This window comes from Lagenorhynchus albirostris, chromosome 5 (assembly GCF_949774975.1).
Source record: "Lagenorhynchus albirostris chromosome 5, mLagAlb1.1, whole genome shotgun sequence".
Classification (NCBI taxonomy): domain Eukaryota; kingdom Metazoa; phylum Chordata; class Mammalia; order Artiodactyla; family Delphinidae; genus Lagenorhynchus; species Lagenorhynchus albirostris.
In genome coordinates, this window is record NC_083099.1 from 75,962,791 (window position 1) to 75,984,200 (window position 21,410).

Consider the following 21,410-nt stretch of genomic DNA (forward strand, 5'->3'; position numbering starts at 1 on the left):
CATCCCTCTAATATACATGCACCTGCAGTGGGGCACTGGAAAGGCTTGGGAGGGCACTTGTAAACTGCCATTCTCTGAAGCTTTGTCTTGGGAAAAGATTCTGAATGCTTGGCTTAAACCCAGCCCTCTGTTTTCAATGCTTATTCTGCTTCTCTTTACCCACTTGTAACTGTACCTGCTTTTAACAGCCTATAATTATAAGTTACTAGAATCTGGGAAAGAGTAAAAAGTCTTAATATTTCACCGGCAAAAAATAACAAAACAGAAACAAAACCCACTGCAGATATATATCTATTACCATGGATATATCATTAAGTGAGAAAAGCTGGCAACCAACATACATATACATATAAATAAAGAAATATCTGGAAGAATAAACACCAAACTATTAGCAACTGTTAAGACAGACAACTGAGTGGGTGGATTATTTTTGTTCCTTTTTTGCTCATCTGCACATATATAATGAAAATGTGTAGTTTTTGTAATTAGAAATTTTTAAAAATAAAATAGCAACTTCATTTGGAAAAAAAATCAAAAAGAGAGTTGAATAAGCTCAGTTTTCCCCACTACTCTGAAGGTACGTGAGCTAGAAGCGCGGGCTCTGGGGTCAGACTGGGTTCAAAGCTTGCGTCCTACACTTGAATGGTACTCTCTAGGCCTGATTTTTCATCTGGAAATTGAGGATAATATGAAAATCTACTCCACAGAGTTGTTTCAAGGATTAAATGAGTTATTTCTTATAAAGATATGTATTCAATAAACGGCAGTTATTATTGCTTATTCTTACATGTCTACAGCACAGGTTTAAAACCTTGCAAATACTTTTCAAAATGTTTCTATCCAGGAGAAATATTTTCATTGTGGAACTTGCATACATTCCCCCCATATGCAAATCCGTCACTTGCTCCCTCTTACTTTCAGCTGTGACAGTGCTGGCTTCCCGGCGCCCACCCTGCGGGCACAGCGTCACAGAAATGAAAGGAAGACGGAAGAGAAAGGAAGTCAATTTGGTTTCTCTTAATCTGGGCAGGTTGACCCGTGTTGAAATTAACTATTGGAAGACATGGTAATACATGGTTTGCTTTCAGAATCAGTACCAGCAGATGAGGAAGCTTTCCTCTGGAACAGTTTTCCTTGTTTCCTTTCTAAACCATGTCAGTGCTCTCTGAGAGTCAGCAACTTTATTCTTCCCAGCAGTGTGTTATTCTCACTGTGCAAGGTAAATATGTTGACACCTTGTGAAACTAGTGGCCACATTCTTGGGACCCCTGTGAGCAGGCCCACTGAATCAGAAAATCCTTTAGAAGGGAGAATGCTCTCACTCAGTGCCCAGACTCTCTCCCCTTCCTTCCCCTTTTCTGAGGCCTTATGGCAGGTTCAGCTTCAGTCTCATGACAGAAATGGAATCACACGTCTTACCAACAGACTAGTCCTTCATATCAGGTCCCACTGGCAGCTAATCCAGCCCTGCCCTGGTGCTCACATTTGATAATTAGACTTTTATCCCTATCCTTTCCTTACCTGGAACGCTGCCTCTGATTTGCAGCCCAGTAACTGAAGCCTGCTATCTGTTAATAGTCTTCTCTATGTAAACCACTGATCCTCTTCCTTGCATCTCTGAATACATTGGCTCTTGGATGCCCAGTAGTGGGTATCCCCTACCTACCACCCCAAGGCAGGATGCACCATTACTCTATTGCCTTTCCTTGGTTCTGACTGGTCAGACTGGATGGACCCCTCTTTCACATGCTTAACCCGAGGGCCAAGCTTAGTTCCTGTAGCTGATCTTTCCACTTGGCACCTGGCCCATCTCAAAGGACAAGCCTACTCTTTCCAACCTAGTTAGGCAGACCACACCACGCTGAGGCTTGAGAGATGACAGCATGGTACTTGATAACCTATCCTGGAAGGGAGTGAGGCTTAGAGGTATCCCATCACCACCACTCCCATGGTCACCACTACTGCCACTGAGGCCACCGTTCACCAGGCACCTCCCCCGAAACAAATTCTCTATTAGGCACATTGTACATGTTATTTCTAACCCTCACATCACTCTGTGGGGGAGGTGTCATCATCTCTATTTTAGAGAGGACACTGAGGCTCAGGGAAATTGACTGTCCCTGGGCCCAAGGCCAACAAAAGGAAAGAACAGATTGACTGTAAATGCTACACTTTTCTTCACTATATCATATGTCCAAATAGATGGAAACTGGAACTGAGAGGGATGTCTCAAACAGGCTTGTGGAGCTATCAAGGGAGATGTGTTCTGGAAACAAGGAGGTTTCATTAATGATAGCCTGACCTTAGCAAAAGGTAAAAAGAAAGAGATAAAATAGGACTCCCCTGGTGGCGCAGTGGTTAAGAATCCTCCTGCCAATGCAGGGGACACACATTCGATCCCTGGTCCGGGAAGATCCCACATGCCGTGGAGCAACTAAGCCTGCGTGCCACAACTACTGAGCCCGTGCTCTACAGCCCGTGAGTCACAACTACTGAAGACTGTGTGCCTAGAGCCCGTGATCTGCAACAAGAGAAGCCACCACAACGAGAAGCCCGCACACCACAACGAAGAGTAGCCCCTGCTCGCCGCAACTAGAGAAAGCCCATGTGCAGCAACAAAGACCCAACACAGCCAAAAATAAATTAATTAATTTAAAAAAAAAAGAAAGACAAAATAATATTCTGGGCTAGGCCAAGTATAGTCCACTTTGCGCTAGAAAATGAAAATGAAGACTCAGGCTAGATACTGGCCAAGTTAATTGTTAAACAGGACAAGCGCCAGCAGAGAACAGAGCCAGCTGTCACCAATAGTGGGTACACGTGTTTCAGATAAGGTAGAGGATGGGTAGAGAAAGATGAGAGGCAGTCGTGGGATTCCTAGAGCCCTGAGGTCACACAGAGCTTTTAGATGAAGAAGATGTCATAGAGGGTCATGAAGGTGACCCTGGAGTCCAAGGGAATTATTAGGCACAAGGAGGGAAAGACTGTCACTCCGCAGTCCTGTGGCCACAGTGCTAACACATGGTTGTCTGAGGGGCTACCTGGATCCACACATAGAAAGAGGATTAGGAACTGGTTCTGGGGTGAAACAGAGGACACTGCCAGGCCCAATCCCAGAGACATCCAAAGCTTTTGTGGATCAAGAGACTCTGTGGCAAAGGAGTTGAGAGCCTGGGCTCTGGAGCCAGACTACTGGGTTTGAATCCCAGTTCCACCCCTTACCAGCTTTGCCAACTTGAGCTATTATTTCACCTCTTTGTCTCCGACTCCTTATCTGTAACTTGCAATATCAATACCTAACGGGATGTTATGAGAATGAAGCGACCAGTGCCTGGCACATAGAAAGTCCTCAATAAGTGTTACTGTTAATATCATTACTGCTGTTGTTATTAGGATCTCCTCAACAGAGAGAAGGAAAACATGTCTATCAGTGAACACGACAGACTGAATAAAATGTATGACTAGAGTTGTCTTGGACTCAAATCATATACTTAACATAAAATCGGTACACTTCTTTTGTCTAATTTACCTTTTCTTTTGTTGTTGCCTTTAAGATACCCTTGAAAAGAACCAATCTTATTCATCTCCAACACGGGAGAATTTTTGAAAGGGAAAAAGAACTTTGTCACATTTCAACTAACAGAGGGAGAGGGTTAAAGCCTCCCTAGCAGTCAGGCACAGTGTGATGGTAACTATCTCAGCCGGAAAATCATGGAAACTTAGTGAGGCTGGGGAAATGAACTGAGTAAGGATTACCATGCCCTCTTGTCAAAATTGGTTTCCTATGAAACCAATTTACAGGAAATAATTTCATCTGAAATAATGTTTTAGTTTTTTTTGGGTTTTTTTTTTCAGTTAAAAAAACATGGAAGGGCTTCCCTGGTGGCACAGTGGTTGAGAGTCCGCCTGCCGATGCAGGGGACATGGGTTCGTGCCCCGGTCCGGGAATACCCCACATGCCGCGGATCGGCTGGGCCCGTGAGCCATGGCCGCTGAGCCTGCGCATCTGGAGCCTGTGCTCCGCAACGGGAGAGGCCACAACAAGTGAGAGGCCCGCGTACCGCAAAAAAAAAAAAAACAAACAAAAAACTTGGAAGAGTCCAAAGAACTCACTCAGAATTTGGCTCCAGAGACGCTTCTTCCTGAACTGGGGCTGTCCACGCTAAATCCAGCTCAGGGCAATCCTACTAATTCCATGAAGATGGCTCTCGGTTAGGTCCCAGGTTATATGTTCCTGGGGCCTGTGTATTTATGAATATTCATCTAATCTACCTCTCTTCCATTTATCATTCTTAGAGTTGGAAAGGACCTTAGACATCACCTGGCCTGATATCCACCCAACAAAGGAATGAATACCATTCATTCCTTTACTTTTCAAGCACTGATCGCATGTTAGGCTCACCATGCTAGGCATTGGGATAAAAAGGCTAATAAAGTAAAATTCCTGCTCTAAGGAAGGTCATAGCTGGGGAGTAAGGCCATCATAAAATTGATTATGACACTGCATGATAACTACCATGATAGGGATGTGACCAGAAAAAGTAGATGCCTTAGAAAAGGGGTATTCAATCCACGCCATGGAGGCCACTGAAGGCTTCCAGAAGAGGCGATACTTGAGATGAGTGTTCAAAGATGCACAGAAGTTGGTCGGGGTAGTCAAAGTTAAAGAGCTGGGAAGGATTGCAGAGGAGACAGCACTGAGACTTGAGAGCATGACATGTTCAGGTAAACTCTGGGAGACAGGACTATCGAGTGGGGTAGAGGGAGCACAGGAGGGATAAAAGGTAAAGCCAGAGAAGTCAGCAGCCAGGTCATTAAAGGTTTATAATTTCAAGAGTTTGACCTTTATCCCAATGGGACAACACCTATGAGTTCCATAACAAATGGAGTAGCATGACGAGATGTGCATTTTAGGAAAACCACTCTGGTAGCAATTTGGGCATGAATTTAAGGAGACCATGACTAGAGTCAGGGAAAACAGGAGGATAATGCAATAATCCAATCAAGAGATAATGAGACTCTGCTCTAGGGCAGTGGCAATGAAGATGGGAGGAAAGGGACATATTAAAGACAGAATCAGTAGGACTTTGTGAAGGGCTCATGAGGGGTGAGAGTTAAGAATGACTCCCAAGTTTCTGGTTGGTGCTCTTCACCAGCACGGGGAATATAGGGGGAAGAGCACACCTGGAAGGGGCAGGAGATGATCAAATAAATTTTGGACACATTGGGTTTGAGAACCCTCTGAAAAGTCAAAGTGGAAGTGTCCAGAAAGCCAGTGTGTTTTCGAACAGGAAGCACAGGGGTAAGATCAGAGATGAGACACAGATTTGGAAGCCATCAGAGTAGTGGGACAGCTGAGGGTGGGAAAGAGTATAAAATCATGCAGTGTAAAATCATAAAATGAGAAGAGAAGGTCTGGGGAACAAATTCTGGGGAAAAAGGAGAAGAGTCTAAGAAAGACCAGTCAGAAAGACATAAAGAAACCAAGAGAGCCAGGTGTCATGGCAGGCTGAGGACAAGTGAATTTAAAAAGGAGGAAGTGGTTGACAGGGTCAAATGCTTCAGGAAGACTAATTAGTATCTGAAAAGTATCCTTTGGATTTAACAAACAAAAAGAAACATTCGGGTGGAGACTTTGGTAAGATTAACCTCTGTTGGCCAGAGAGAATAGAAGCCCAATGGCAGAGGTCAAAGGGCATCTAGGAAGTAAGGAAATAAGGGCAGATGCAAATATAAACTGTTCTCTCAAGAACTTGGGCTTTCAAGGGGAGGAGAAACAGGGTCCAGAAAAGGTAGTCTTGGTTTCTTTTTATTTATTTGTTTGTTTTTAGCTTTTTACATATCCTAGGGAAAAAAGGGTTGCCTCTGCTGGAAAACCTCCCATGATGAGAAGCACACTACATCACAAGATATTTCATTCTGGTTTTGGACAGCTCATAAAAAAGCAACCGTGTGTTAGAAACGATATGTGAATTAAGCTAAAATTAGCTTCACTATACCTTCCACCCTATCTCTTCTATAGGAACCTTTCAGCTATCAAACCCACCTCCCCTTCCATAAAATAAATTATTTACTCAGAATTGGACATATCCAGTTACTTCAACTTCACTATCTTGGCAGCCTTCCAATAATTACAGCATAGTTTGTCAATATCCTTTTGAAAATACATTTTCTAGAATTAGACACAGTATTCTATATGTGATCTAAACAGTATATAGAGAAATCCTTATTTCTCTGGCTTAGAGATTATATTTTAATTTGCATCATCACTCAAAAGTCTTTACTATTCTCTTTTGTTCTAAGAGCAATGTCTAAACGCTTTTGTCTAAAAGTCAAGGTTCGAGAGAGAGTCCAGACATAATCTATACTCTTTTGAGCTTTTCTACAATGATCCGCTCTCTACATTGTAGAACACTTTGCTCTCATCAACTTATTGATGTTTTATTTATGGTGTCACAGAATTTACAGGAGATGCCAGGAAATTTGAGGGCTCTCATAACCACCATAGTTTTCCTTGAGCCAGAACTGAAATTATATCAGAATTTCCCATATCCTCCATCTGATGGAGGATATCATGGTCCTCTCCAGTCACAATCATGGCTTTTTGTTTGCTTTCCATTAATCTCTGTTATGTCTCCATATTGTTTACTACCCTCAGGTTTGTAGATCTCATATAGATGAGAACCTTTCTTATGTATCCTCACCCCTCTTATTAAACGAGTCCTTCAAACAGACAATCTTCTTCAATTGCCATTTTTTACTTACGAGCTCAATACCTTAAAATCTCAGGAATATTTATATTTATCTTCTTGTGTTAAAGTTTAAGTACCTTACTTGTTACACATGCCTTTTGTTGATATATAGATAAGGCTATAAATATTGTTTGCAATCTGTATTCTTGGTATTTTTCTTTAACCTAAGTTGACCTAAGGGCATTTCCTTCAGAAGATGTTTCTTTCTGTGTCACCCGTGGGCCTCACATGTCTGCTTTTGGCTTTACTGGGGTAATTTTCTCCTTCTACTTCAAAATTTGCTTAAATCCTTCTAGACAGATCAACAAGGTTTTCTGCCAAAGCACATCCTTCCCAAGCTTTACAAGATGCACTCTGCCCCCTGCCAGAAGTCCATCATCCTGGCTCTGTAGGATATAGTCCAGAAGACTTTTTAAAACACCATCTACACAAGTAGCCATTTGTTTCTCAGCCTCCCTTCTTTTCCACAGTCACTGCCATCACACGGAACAAGAGACAAATACACCACCTGTGCTTTCGAATCTTTCAGTGTGCTACCCAGAACTTTAAAGTCATTAGGAATACAGTCCCAGTTTCTTCTGAGTTTGCCATTTGTTCCACACAGGAAGCAACAAATGTGGGGGGACAATTCATAGTCTTGATAAGAAGTTCTTGGCAGGCTTTCTATAATATCTTGGATATTGGCTCCGACCCCTTCTCAATTTTCCACATCAAGTGTATACAACATGACCTTCAAAACCCTTGTTTGGGAATTAACCACCATATAAAACATCTTTCTTCTTCCTGACAGTGGTCACAAGACCCCTCCCATCAGCTCATGCCAGTAACTTCTCCCTAGTGCTTTGTGGAAGGAATGTCCTGAGTCTACCCCAACGGGAAGAGTGCCAGACAAGATCCAAAGGGTGAGACCGTCCTTCATTTCTCTGCCATTTCACATTCTTCCACTTGCCCACTTCATGACATTAATTTATCAGCATTTTCCTGGCTTTCTTTCTATCTTTTTTCATCCTGTCTAAGAACCTTTCATCAACTCCAAGAAACTGGGGAGGGTAGAAGACACAAGAGGGAGGAGATATGGGGATGTATGTATATGTATAGCTGATTCACTTTGTTATACAGCAGAAACCAGCACACCATTGTAAAGCAATTATACTCCAATAAAGATATTTAAAAAATTAAAAAATAGAATGTGAAAAAAGAAACTGGAGTGTGGAAAAGTACCTGTTTAATCTCTCCCCCCTCTCCCTTCTGCTTGCATTTGCAGCTGCTATACTTGGTCACCATCTCAGGCGTGAAAAGAAAGATGGAACTTACTCCAAAGGTCACTACACTACCGCAAGGCATGTGTTTTTTTTGGATCACCAAATGAACTAAGGGTTTATCTTGGTTTCACTAGATGCACTCCTTGAAAACCTTAAAAGAGTAAAGATTATGTCTCCTCTCTTATTGTGGGACTTCTCAGAGGTTTAGAATACTCTGGCTGCATGTTTTTCATTAGACTGTGAGTTCCTCAAGCCAGAAACTGTGCAGCTCTTTCATTTTCCACGGTGCCCAACACAGAGGCTTGATGGGACATGGAAACTGAATGAACTGTCCAACCCTGTGGGCAGAGGCTTTCCATCTCTATGGATTACCCTATTCTAGTCACCCTTAGTACTCTGGTACATTAGCTGATTACACTTTGAATATCCTTAATGGGCAAGGTCACTGATGGGTCCACTAAAATGTTTCCCTTCCATTTTTGCCTATTTTGTCCCCAAGGCTCAGAATGAGTTTTTTTTTTTTTTTTTTAATGTATTGCATTCAAGTTTGAAGAAAAAGCAAGGGTCAGCTAGAGAAATAACTAACTAGAGATTATTGAATGAAGTACTTAATTGTGCCCGTGTTTTTATATTTCTTTAAATCTTTCTTTGAATGGTCTGTTCTTTCCAAAATGTTACACTGATGCTTAGCTGCTTAAATGTGACTTGGTGCTTTGAGATTTTAAATAACATATATTTGAATGTAAATGCTTGCTCTTTTGACCAAACTAGCTTACAGAGAGTCTGGCATTTCAGATAATGAGGTCATAAAGCAGACCACTAACAGCAGGCACAGCTGCTCTCTAAACCACAGGCACTTGCGTACTCCCCTGCTGAGTCACAGCGAATATCTCAGGACAAAATGTCAGTACCACTGCCCACTCCACCTCTTGGGCAGATACGGATGCATCTATCCCCTGCAAGCTATGCTCTTACGGGTAGCAATTCCATCCCTATGCCTGTTCATATTCCCAATGACGGCTAACATGCAACACACACACACACACTATACATATATATAATATATATACATGTGTGTATATATGTATATATAAGTAATAAGTGTTTTTAAAAAATCTGATTTACGCTATGGCCTGAGTCATTTGACGAGTTTATAGGCAACTCCAGTCAAGTATCTATCTGGAGCAGGAGAGGTTCCCACTGGTCCCCAGCACTTCTGTTTGAGCATGGACAATCTCAGCAGCTTAGACTGGAAAGACCTGCAGAGACAGCCCCTTGGTGCACCCCCTGGCCCTGGCCCCTCACCACCTGCCTGTCAGGCTGTCATGACTGAGGCTCCTTTCCTCACGCAGCTCGGCTTCTACGTAGGCTATTCAAAGAGTGCCATCTGCAGGATGAAGGGAGGATCATAAATATTTATTCATTTCCTTCAAATGATAGTTGAAGAATTTAAAACGTGTTCAAGAGCTAATCAACACAAGATTTAAGTTAAAGTTTAATGACAGATAATGAATGCTACATTCATTCTTCACAGGTATCATCTGTATTCATTTTAATGACTGCCTTAAATGTCTTTACTCCAAAGAGTAACCAATGGTGAGAATCAGAGGTGCCCCCACTATCCCAAGAGTGGAGAGGTGTTCGTTCAGGGCCTTTATGCTGCCCCTGGACCCCTCCCCACGGGTAGCCATTTCTCTGCTCTTCCCTGCAGAAGGGCACATGTCCAGTGGTGACAGATGAAACAGCTCTCTTCCTTCTTTGACTCAAGACAATTTTTAAAATCTGAATGCAGAGAATGGGAGCTCAGAGTTCCCTTGTCATACCAGCCTCAGGTCAAAGAATCATAAGATCACAAAGCTGAAAGAAGCCCCTTCACTGAATCATGACCCTGTGTAGTGCTGCTGACCAGCGGCCCCCAGTCTCCTCCTTCACCCCATGCGTGATGCCCCTCCTGCCCGTATCTCATAAGCAGCAGCCCACAACAACCAGGAACAGGTTTCTAATTCTTTCACTGTGCGTCACTGATCTCTGACGAACTCAAGAATTATCCAATTCCTGACTAAATTCACTTCTCTCCCCCCAGCAGCCCTCACCTAGTGAGGAGAGAAGCAAGAAAAAGAGCGCCCTTTCCTGCCTGGGTTGCCCCCTTTCTCAGTACCTGAGCGTGATGGTCACGCTGCACAGAAAAAAGCAGGGCTGAGGCAGGTGGCTGCTGACCACCCCCTGCCTTGGCCACGGTTGGAGGTGGTTTTCCTATGTGGACTACCAATTCCAGGATGCTGGGCAGCTCCACTGCCCACACCCTTCCCCAGAATAGGGATGAGGGAACAAGACAGAATTCATTTCCAGACTACGAGACCCATCTCTAGAGGCCTATTTACAGGAGAATGGTGCAGTGATCTCATGGCCCTTCACTGAGTTGTTCTCTTTGTGGTCCACATCCTCCGAAAACCTCCTAAAAGCAGGAGCCTTTTGGAAGGTACACTCTCTCTTCTCTCTTGTAAAGACACAGTCTTATCAGGAAGCAGAGGCAGAGACAAGTGGACTATATCAAAAGATTACTCGTTGGCAGGACCAGGGAAAATAATGCCTGTGACAGGGGAAGCTTCCCCTACCCCATTACTGCTCTTTGCCCTGTACTTTTTTTTTTTTTTTTTTTTTTGCGGTACGTGGGCCTCTCACTGTTGTGGCCTCTCCCGTTGCGGAGCACAGGCTCCGGACGCACAGGCTCAGCGGCCATGGCTCACGGGCCCAGCTGCTCCGCAGCATGTGGGATCTTCCCGGACCGGGGCACGAACCTGTGTCCCCTGCATCGGCAGGCGGACTCTCAACAACTGTGCCACCAGGGAAGCCCTGCCCTGTACTTTCCACGAGGACACTGGCAATGAATTTTACACCCAATTCCTCCACCTCAGTAAAGAGGGACGGCATGGGGTTAGGGTGAGAACTCGAGTCTGGACTCACACCTGGGTTGAAATCCCCACAGAACCACCGACAAGCTAGATGACAAAGGCACCGCAGGACTTTCTGATCCTTTAGTGTCGTCTTCTATAAAACAAGGCTGATACTGTCTATCGTTCAGGGTTGGTGGGAGATAAAACACTTTATAGGCCCATAAGCTCTCAAAAATGTGTCAATTCTTTCTTTAGTATGAATTTAAGTTAATGTGTCTCTGGCACTAACTGAAAGGCACTGTCCCATGGGAAGGGCATATCAGGCACCAGCGAGACGGTGGAGGAGCAACTGGGAGCAATGAGGTTGAGGTTGGGGAGGCCACGAGGCTTGTTTGGTTGTAACAACACACAAAAATGACAGCCCCCTCATGGGCCTGTGACCACAGCTGGCATTGCCTATGAGGCCACAGCAGTAAGAGAGCAAGGAGGAGTGGGCTGGATCAGGGCGGTGGGTGGCTCTGGGAATGTCCTCCCCAGGTGAGGAGGGCTGAACCACAGGACAGCCAGAATGCAGGGGCACCAAAGCTATGGGATGGCTCTAGTCCAACAGATGGTCCCAGGTACCACAATGCCCACTCTCAGCAGGCAGGGAGTCTGGATGACCCTCTCCCATCCTATGCCCCCTAACAGACTGGACAGGCACCAGAATGCCTGGCCACCCAGATATTTTGGGTCTGTAATACATCTTGTCCACCAGGGGCACATTGGGCCTGCGTCTGTATCACGTTGGCACAGTCCAGCTCATGCTGTAAAAGATCCTTGTGTGGCTACGAGGCTGGTTTTGGTTCTTGTGGTGGTGGTACTGGTGGTCGTGGTAAAATAAACGTAACAGAAAACTTAAAAGTTCAGGGGCACTGAGTCACCCTGTTGTGCAACCATCACCACCATCCATCTCCAAAAATCTCTACCTTGCAAAACTGAAACTCTGCACCCGCGAAATAATAACTCCCCAGCAGCACTTGGCAACCACCCTTCTACCTTCCAGCTCCATAAATTTGACTATTTTAGGTACTTCATATAAGTGGACTCATACGATATTTGTCCTTTGGTGACTGACATTTCACATAGCATCGTATCTTCAAGGTTCATCCAAGCTGTAGCATGTGCCATACTTCCTTACTTTTTAAGACCAAATAATATTCCACTGTATGTATATACAATATATATATATATTTTTTCTCCTGCGGCACGCGGGCCTCTCACCGCTGCGGCCTCTCCCGTTGCGGAGCACAGGCTCCGGACGCGCAGGCCCAGCGGCCATGGCCCACGGGACCAGCCGCTCTGTGGCACGTGGGACCCTCCCGGACCAGGGCACAAACCCGCGTCCCCTGCATCGGCAGGCGAACTCCCAACCACCGCGCCACCAGGGAAGCCCTGTATATACAATATTTGGTTTATCTATTCATCTGTCGATGGACACTTAGGTTGCCTCCACCTTTTGGTTACTGTGAAAAATGCTGCTTGAACATGGGTGTACAAATATCTTTTCATATCCTTGCTCTTAATTCTTTTGGGTATATACTCAGAAGTGGGATTGCTGAATCATATGGTAATTCTATGCTTAATTTTTTGAGGAACTGCCATACTGTTTTTTGTTTGTTTGTTTGTTTGTTTTTGCGGCACGCGGGCCTCTCACTGCTGTGGCCTCTCCTGGTGGGGAGCACAGGCTCCGGACGCGTAGGCCCAGCGGCCATGGCTCACGGGCCCAGCCGCTCCGCGGCCATGTGGGATCTTCCCGGACTGGGGCACGAACCCGCATCCCCTGCATCGGCAGGCGGACTCTCAACCACTGCGCCACCAGGGAAGCCCTGCCATACAGTTTTTAACAGTGGTCGCACCATTTTACATTCCAACCAACAGTGCACAGAGGTTTTCTATGAGGTTTTCTTTATCCCATAGGTTGGGTCTCATCTACCTGCCTCCGCAGGTTCAGGTCGCTGCTGACACGGTCTCTCTGGCTCCGTCAGGCCTCTCACCCTCCAGCATCCCTTGCAGCTCCCCTAGGTCCACTCCCACTACTTCCTGTCCACCAGCAGATTCCTTTGGCTCTTGGCAGGCCCTCTCCTTTCACACCCACAGCTCACATCTGTCTGGGGCTGGTCACCTCCCCGGGTGAGGTTGGGGCTCTGGACAATGCCCAGCAGGACTCCCCCACTGAGGGCTGCCTGTGTAATGGAATCAGAGCCAGCCCTGGCTAAAGCCGTGATGTGGCAAACTCTAGCTTTGTCACCCTCGCTCCTCTGGCAGCAACCACCTCTCCATCCCTTAGTGATAGCTTTCCCAGCTGCCCCTTCCCTGCCTTACTCATTCTACTGCAACTGATCACAGCTGACAAAATACTAATTTACCACTCACCTAGTGATCCTAGAGCAGACAAGGGTCTCCTTGCATCAGGCGGGAAGGCAGCCCAGAAGCCATGGGCTATCCACCCAACGTGCCCCACCAAACACCAAAGCCACAGCCCTGGTCTCCCTCACCGCTCCACACACGCATACAACCATACACAGCATCTCACCTGAGCCACCTCTTCAAAGTCATCGTGCCTCTTCTGCAGGGCCCGGGCTCGATGCAAAGACTTCCCGACCCCTGTGTGCTTGCTGAGAAAGGCCTCGCCGTGGTTTTCTATCCAGTCTAACACCTAGTCAGAGAAGGAAGACAGAAACAATGACTTCTTGGCAAAAGACACATGACAACATGTGTGACTGCTAGGCTATTAGACTCCCCGCCCGTCCCAATCAGAAAGCAGCAGTCCAGGTGTAAATGTTCAATCCACGGTGGACACAGGGATTTCATTACTGTCATTGGCAATACAACAATCCCACCCTTAACTAAGTTCAGCTCTTCCTCTTTGATCTCCAGAATATCCCCTCATCACTTTCTCAGTTTTCTCAGCCTTAATTAGCCCATTATTTTAAACAAGTTACACAGACCGCCAGGCACAGTTTAACCCTCTCACTACTTTGACTCCAACCATATAAAGTCAGACACATTTGCAGGAAATTAAGCAGTGTCAGGTCAGGGCAGTTCCTTGGCACTCACTCCACCATAAAAATGCTCATGGCAGTGGCATCAAGTCATGGGGATCCTACCTCATTGTTCTCCTGGGACTCCCTTCCTAATCTTGGGAGCAAAGTCCAGAGTAGTCAGTCCCTAACTGGAGCTACGCTCAAGAGAGCTGATCACCAGGACAACTGCCCTCTCTGGCTTCTTTCCACCTTTCTCCTCCAATCAACATCAACCAACCAACCAACCAACAAAATAAAGTAAGGTCTTTAGTATCTATGATGCTCTTGGGTAGCAGCAGAGACTCCATGTTCTCCAGGCTTAAGGTCTAGCGATTTGGCCTCAAGACATTTTCCTCGGAGTTGTGAGAAGCTAGAAAACAGGTGGCTGGAGCAGTAGAGGGATGAGTGAGGCGATGCTTAGAAGGTGAGAAAATATGTTGTCCTGAGGGGTACTTGACAGGGGAGTGGAAAGCCCTTAGTAAAAGCCTCGAAATGTAGGGAGGATCAAAGCCTTTAGCCCATTTTGCATTTGTCCACATAACCCAACAAAAATGTGTGCCTCCAGGGAGAAGGGAAGCAGTTCATTTGGGCCCTGAGGAGTTGGCACTCACTAAATCAGATGGCCACAGCTGAATCAGAATTACAGCACAGACACACCTGTTGCAGATCCTGCCAAGACTCAACTAAGCCCACTCTATTCCTACTATAGTAAACGTCAACTAAACTTATTTGATTAATGAGGTACTAGCTTTCTCAGATTGTAGAATGACTTTTGGGAAAATGATTTAGATGAACTAGCCCTGTTTAAAAGGGCACTTTAATTCTGTTTTTTTCTACAGATTGCCCTGTGGCAAGGAGAGAGACCAAATCATTGCCTGGACTGCAGACATGAGAGTTCTGTTTCTACGGAATTTAGCCTTTGGCGTCACTTCCTCTGACATCTGAGATAAATTTATGCCTGCAATTGTAAAAAGTATGGAAGCTTTCAAAGGCTTAGGTGGCAGTATCATAAAGCCATACCAAGATGGTATTGGTTAGAGAAATGCACATATGAATATAAAAATGAGGTTTAACAAAATTGCATGGTACAAAGCCAGGTCAGGTAATTGTCCACTAAAATGAAGAAAAAAAGAAGGCTTTTGCAAAAATGACTTTATCTAAACATTAGTGTAAAGATTGTAAGCACTTTAGCATCAAGGATTTACTATATAACACATGGGGCTATATTCAATAGCTTGTAATAACCAGTAATGGAAAATAATCTGAAAAAATATATATATAACTGAATCACTTTGCTGTACACCTGAAACTAACACAATATTATAGATCAACTGTACTTCAATTTTAAAAAGGTTTTAAACACTTTAACAAATTCTGGCAGTATTTTTTAATATTCTGGAGGCACATCTGTAAAAAGAAATTACAATAGTAAATGAACTGAATTTTTACCTTTTGCAAACTCTGAAAGGCAGCACTGAAAGGAAGTTTAGATATTCTTTTCTTAGAATAAAGAAGAGCCTACTTTTCTCTTGAGTTACTTATGGTGATATTTCAGCAACAAAAGTCAGGAGAGTGCATTTTTACTTGATTTGCCACAATTTGATCCCATTCTATACCGGACAAGGATGATGGGTGTCAGCATGCAAGGTCAAAGACAAACATTTCTAGTCACAAAGTTTCTCATATATTGTGTACCATGGATAGCGCAGTTTTATAATTTTTATGCATATTTAAACTTTTATTAATCCCCTTTTGAGAATGAACTGAAGGTTGGAGATAATTTTTATATACAAAGGAGCCCTCTTATAGCTTTTCATGAGTGCTTTGGAATTTATGACGTATTTTCAGGTTACAATTTTTTAAAAAAATTTTGTTTTGAGCAGTTAAGTGTGACTTGCTTGTCTGGCACTTTTTTTCATGAATTTTATTTTATTCATTTTCATTTTTAATCTCTAGCTTTAATAAATATTCTAAATAATATTCTAAAGCAAATTGGTTAGAGGCAAATGTTTTTCATCTACTAGTTCACAAATGGTTAGCTTTTATACTCCCTGGGGGTGCTTTCACAACTTTTAAACTTTTTTAAAAAAGCAATTTGTTTCCTGTTTATTTTGCTTTCTTTAAAATGTCAATTAGTTTTCAGTGAGTGACACTTAGTTTACTTAATCAGCTCTACCTTAACCACTTAAAAATCTATTTCATATTTGAGAGGCTTTTACTTAGTTTAAACGTAACTTTGCTCTGTGATGTTACATTGCCTCCATTTAGTACAGCTGCTGCCATTAGAACTGGAGCTGTGCGGAAAACACACGCAACCTCAATGCTGGGTCAGGGACTGCAGGGAAATCAATTTAACAAAACAAAAGCAAATGATTTAGGACGTGAACAAGATTACTTTAGTAATATATAGAGACGGAAAAAGCATCTGAGGACAGAGAAACAGAATCAATATATGATGCACTGTTCAAAATGTTGACTTCTGACAATTTTGTTTCAGAGAGTTCTTTTAGAGCCAGCATGGCCTGGTACAAATACTTAGGCCATATGCTCTCTTGACCTTTGATTTCATGGTTCCCAACCCTGGGAGCACAATCCAGCTTCCTACGTGGACTGCACAGCAGAGAAATGTGCTTCTGAACAGACTCCGGTGGTGTCTAACAATTATGTGACACACTGTACATTAATGTGCAGCATTGGAAGTCTGGTGAGTCCCCGAATCTGAACATCACTGGTTGAAGAATAAATTGAGTTTCTAGCCTTACCCTGGACCCTACCAAAGTGTAAGCACCCATCAAGGTACCCCTTATTAGCTGGTCCCTATGTAATTTCTCTCATCTAAAAGATCTTATTTAAAATAGTCAATTATCAGTTGTAGTTAGGATAGTACAGGATGATAGTTAATCATACCTATTGATGGCTTTGAATTGGTATTTAAGTGTTTCCAACAATAGGAGGTTTTTTTCCTTTTGTTTTTGTCTGAAGGAAGAATCTTCAGGATGCAGAGAAGCACGTGTGGGCTACGACTATTCACATATTCAAATAGATATTTATTATTAGCCTCATGGTGGCCTAGCGCCAGGCACTAGGACAGCCCAGCCTGCAGGATTAAACAAGGCAGGCTCGGCCCTGACTCCAGGAACTCAGTCTAGGTGGGTAACGAGCACTAGATATGACATCACAATTCATCATTAATTGCAAGGGTGAAAAGTGCCAACGGTCAGCGAAGTCCACTCTGAAGAAGTGAGGCCTGAGAGACAGTAGGATTTAACCAAATTAGGAATTGAAAAGATCAGCATGGTTTGAGTAGGTGTAAGTAGGAAATGCGCCCCGAGGCAGCAGGCACCAGGTAGAGCTGAGCCCTGGTGTGCTGAGTCTGACTCCAGCGTTAGCCTAAGAGCCACTGAAGGGCTGAAGGAGGAGAAAGACACCATCAGATCTGCATTTAAAAATTACTGCTCTGACTGCTTTGTGGAGAATCAGTTGTTGGAAGACAGGAACAGAGGTAGGAAAACAGGAGGTTCCTGCGGAAATCCTGACAAGAGGCGGTGGTAGCTCAGGCGAGGCCAGTGGCAGTGTCCGTGGAGAGACAGGTTTCAGTAATATTTAGGGGAGAGAACAGCCAGGATTTGGTGATGGGGCCTGGGGGTGATGCAGAAGCAGGTGGAAGCCTGACCCCCAGGAAGAGGAACTTGTCACTGGTACAGAAGCAAGTGAGTCACAAGGGATAGCACAAAGATGACAGGTTGTTTTGGTTAAGTTTTCTTTCAATTTTCATACTCACGCTCTGGTTTTTTTTTGTTGTTGTTTTGTTTTTTGGGGTTTTTTTTTGCGGTACGTGGGCCTCTCACTGCTGTGGCCTCTCCCGTTGCGGAGCACAGGCTCCGGACGCGCAGGCTCAGCGGCCATGGCTCACGGGCCCAGCCGCTCCGTGGCATGTGGGATCTTCCCGGACCGGGGCACGAACCCGTGTCCCCTGCATCGGCAGGCGGACTCTCAACCACTGCGCCACCAGGGAAGCCCCACGCTCTGGTTTTGATAAATGACAGGTGTGCCTCTGCACTTGAGTGGGAAGTAGCACCCAGTGATAGTTGTCAATCTCATTCTGGCAAGATGTGCCTTTAATTTCAAAGGAGTAATTTTATACACTAAGGTTTAAAAATAAATTATGAATTTCTAATATAGCCAGATCCTAATGATAAAAAAAAAAGTGAGGGACACAAAATCTACCTGAAGAATATAAATTAGACTTACATGGAGTTAAACCTTGCATTCTTGAAGGCATTTCACTGGGGTATAGTTTTTGAGGGGCCCCTTAACCTGACATGCAAAGTCCTCTGCGACAGGTCCACCCCTCCCAACCCCACCTCCAATGAGTTCCTGCCCCACCTCTCAACACCCCCAAAAACTGCTTCTCACCTCCTGAGTTTTGTTCTTGCTATTTTCCACTTCACTTGAAATGTCCATCTCTTTTTTCTCCCTATATCCACTTCCCGGGCTCCTTCTTACTCATCTTTTAAGTGCCACCTCAAACTCTAGTTTTGGAAAGCCTTTTCTCTTTAACAATCTACTCAGGCTGGGGTGGTGTCACTCTTCTCTGTTCTGTTCAAACCACGATTATTGCCCACAGGCTGGTCTCTCCCACTAGACTCTGACCTCCCTGTGATTCCTGGACACAGCATGGTACTCAGCACAGAGGGGTTCACGTGAGATATGCTGAACTCAACTCAACTCAAAACTCATTGCCCCAACACACAACTTTGGGGTGAATGTCTCCAGCTCCGTACTCCCTAGATAGGTAACTCTTAGTACCTCTCACAGCCTGCATTCAAAGTTCTCCCTTTGTGTGTATCCACCCTCTCTCCACTGCCCCACTTGGCAGGTAGGTAGCTCCCGAAGAAGTATGGGGTTTTCACCACTGTATCCTGCCCTTTCATCCCTCGCCTGCCCCCAGTCTCCCCATCAGCACCGCACACTCAGAAGATACTCAATGAATGTTTATAGCCATGAGTTGTCAAGGGCAAGTACGGCTGCCTACTGTCTTGGGAGAAGCTGCGCCAGCGCATTCAGCAGGAGGCCTGATCTTTGCCCCGTCACTGGAAACAACAGCCCTGGTCAGCCTGGGACTCCTCCCCACGAAGGCAGGCAGGCAGTCTTGCAAACAACGTGTAAAGCTCTTTCTCCTTTCTCATGCCCCAACTTTTCAACTGGAATTAGTCCTTTCCCGGAACAGCCTTTTCCAAGAGAGATACTCACATCCTGAACCGGATCTGGGAGCCAATCTAACAGCCATTATGCATAATTCCCTAATCACTCCCTTTCTTCCTCATCTAATTGTGTTTATTCCAACCAGCATACAATCAAGACAGAGTACTTTTCAGGGGAGGAGACAGTCCTTTCTAGCTGCTAAGGAGAAGAGAAAAGTCCTTTTGAAGAGAACTATTGATATTTTCTGAACAGTGGCCATGAATACAACCGAGTTAATGGGAGAAAATCAAGGGCCTAGCTGCTTTCTGTCCCAGGACTCTGATTTTTTGGATTCTTCTAACATGATACAATCTTAGTGTTGGAGAAGACCTCAAAGATCTCCCAGCCCAGTGCAGGAGGCCCCTGCATTTAGAGGCAACCACCTTTGCACGAAGTTTTAAGTTGGTGTCTAAGCTCTGTTAATATGTAAGTGCTTTAGGTTCCTAAAGCATCGTTAAAATGTGGTACCTTCATGATCATTCTAAATTAAAGACAGCACAACTTACAGAGGAACCTGGGTTCTCACCCCAGCTCTGCCCCTAACCGGTCGTGGCCCAGCTGGGTGTGTGCCTTCTCCTCTCTGAACCTCACTTTCTCCAATGAGACTGTTGGATCACATCATCTCCCTAAATCTCCCTCCAACTCAATTATTTAATGATTTTATTACATTGAGGGTAGGGCAGTTCCCCTCCTCAGAAGGAAAGGCTATGGAGGGCTCACTCTTTGTCCAGCACTAGGCCAGGGTACATGCTCACCATCTCATCTATGCTATCTTACCACAACCCTGGGCTGGTGAGAGTTATTATCCCCATATTTGGATGAAGAAAATGAATCTCAGAGTGGTTAGTTAACTTGCCTGATCTCACACAGCTACTAAATAGTGGAGTCAGGATTCAAACCCAAATGGTTCTGGCAGCAACGCTACCATCTGATTCCCAGACCTTACTCAAGTTTTCCCATGTGTCCCAACACTGACTTTTAGAGGAAAAGGATGCAGGCCAGAAGCATGTGTCATGCTTAGCTGTCCCTTTAATCTGGAAGAGTCCCTCAGGCTTTCCCTTGACTTTCCTGCCTTTGACACTTTTAATAGTTACAGGTCTATTACTTTACAAAATGTCCCTCAGTTTGGGTTTGTCTGATGTTTCCTCATGATCGGAATCAGGAATAACACAGAAATGATTCTTGTTCTTCCCACTGCATTCTATCAGGTGGGATATAATTTGAATTGCCCCCATGACTCATGATGTTAACTTTGATCACCGGGTCAGGGTGGTGTCTTCCAGCCTTCTTCTAGAAAGTCACTCTTATTCCTTTGCGATTAATAGGTATTTGAAGGAGGTAGTTTGAGACCATGGAGGTTGCAGATGCTGTGATGTGCCACAGAGGACTTTTTGCCACCCTGCTGAGAGTGTCACCAGCAGGCAGACAGCCTTGGGTGTCAGTCCCCTTTGGGGATTATTACCCTGGGCTGAAGAGAGTGGCTTTGCCCAAAGCCCCTTCTTACATTGACCCGTGCCCAGTGACAGACTCCAAGTACAAAGACCCAGTTTTCACTCCCCAACCTGAGAGAATCTTCAGAACGCCCGGTAGGGCTGGCTGAGGATTCCCTTGAGATGACACTGCAGCTCAGCTTCACTCTCTGTCTAATCCTCCTTCTTCCCTTCCCTTCCTCAGGGGTTGATTCCAAGAGCCCCTCCTAGTAAACCTCCTCTGGGTTGCCCCCTGTGTGGACACCTCCTCAGCCTGTTTAGATTCCAATCCTCTAAGCTGGGCTGCCCTCCCTGCACGGATGCCCTCCTCCCTCCGCCCAGGCTGTGACACTGCACAGCCCCTGCCCCTCGGGGATGACCTCCTTGACCTGCTCATTGTCTGCACCTATGCACCTGACACCTATGCCAGGCCACGCTTCTCTGCTCTGCTCACCTTGCCTGGGCTCCAACACCTGCAGCACCAGGCTATGCCTGCACAGGGACTCCCTCCTCGCTCTGCTCTGGACCACCCCTCCTTGAGGACTCCCAGTGCTGGGATGCCCTCCCACCAACGCCATCCTCAGCCCACTCCACTCTGACCTCCCTGGACCACTGCGGCCCTCCCACCCTGCAGAGAGACCCACCTTGCTCAGCCCCGCCTAAGAGGAAGAGCCTCCCTTTTCTGGAAACACCTCTTCCTTAGCTCCTGAGACGCCATCTCACT

The 21,410-nt window shown here is 45.1% G+C and overlaps 1 protein-coding gene across 5 annotated transcripts in view; it reads right to left on the reverse strand.

Annotated features, from left to right (window-relative positions):
- The window catches only part of KALRN (kalirin RhoGEF kinase), a 513,398-nt gene that overhangs the window by 198,186 nt on the left and 293,802 nt on the right, over positions 1-21,410 (reverse strand). For all 5 annotated transcript variants that reach the window (XR_009540742.1, XM_060150454.1, XM_060150452.1 and 2 more), the window contains exon 10: positions 13,484-13,606. Coding sequence is in view for 4 of the 5 variants with exons in the window: in XM_060150454.1 (XP_060006437.1) it covers positions 13,484-13,606 (123 nt within the window). In the remaining variant the exon portion in view is untranslated. The remainder of the gene's footprint in view (positions 1-13,483; positions 13,607-21,410) is intronic.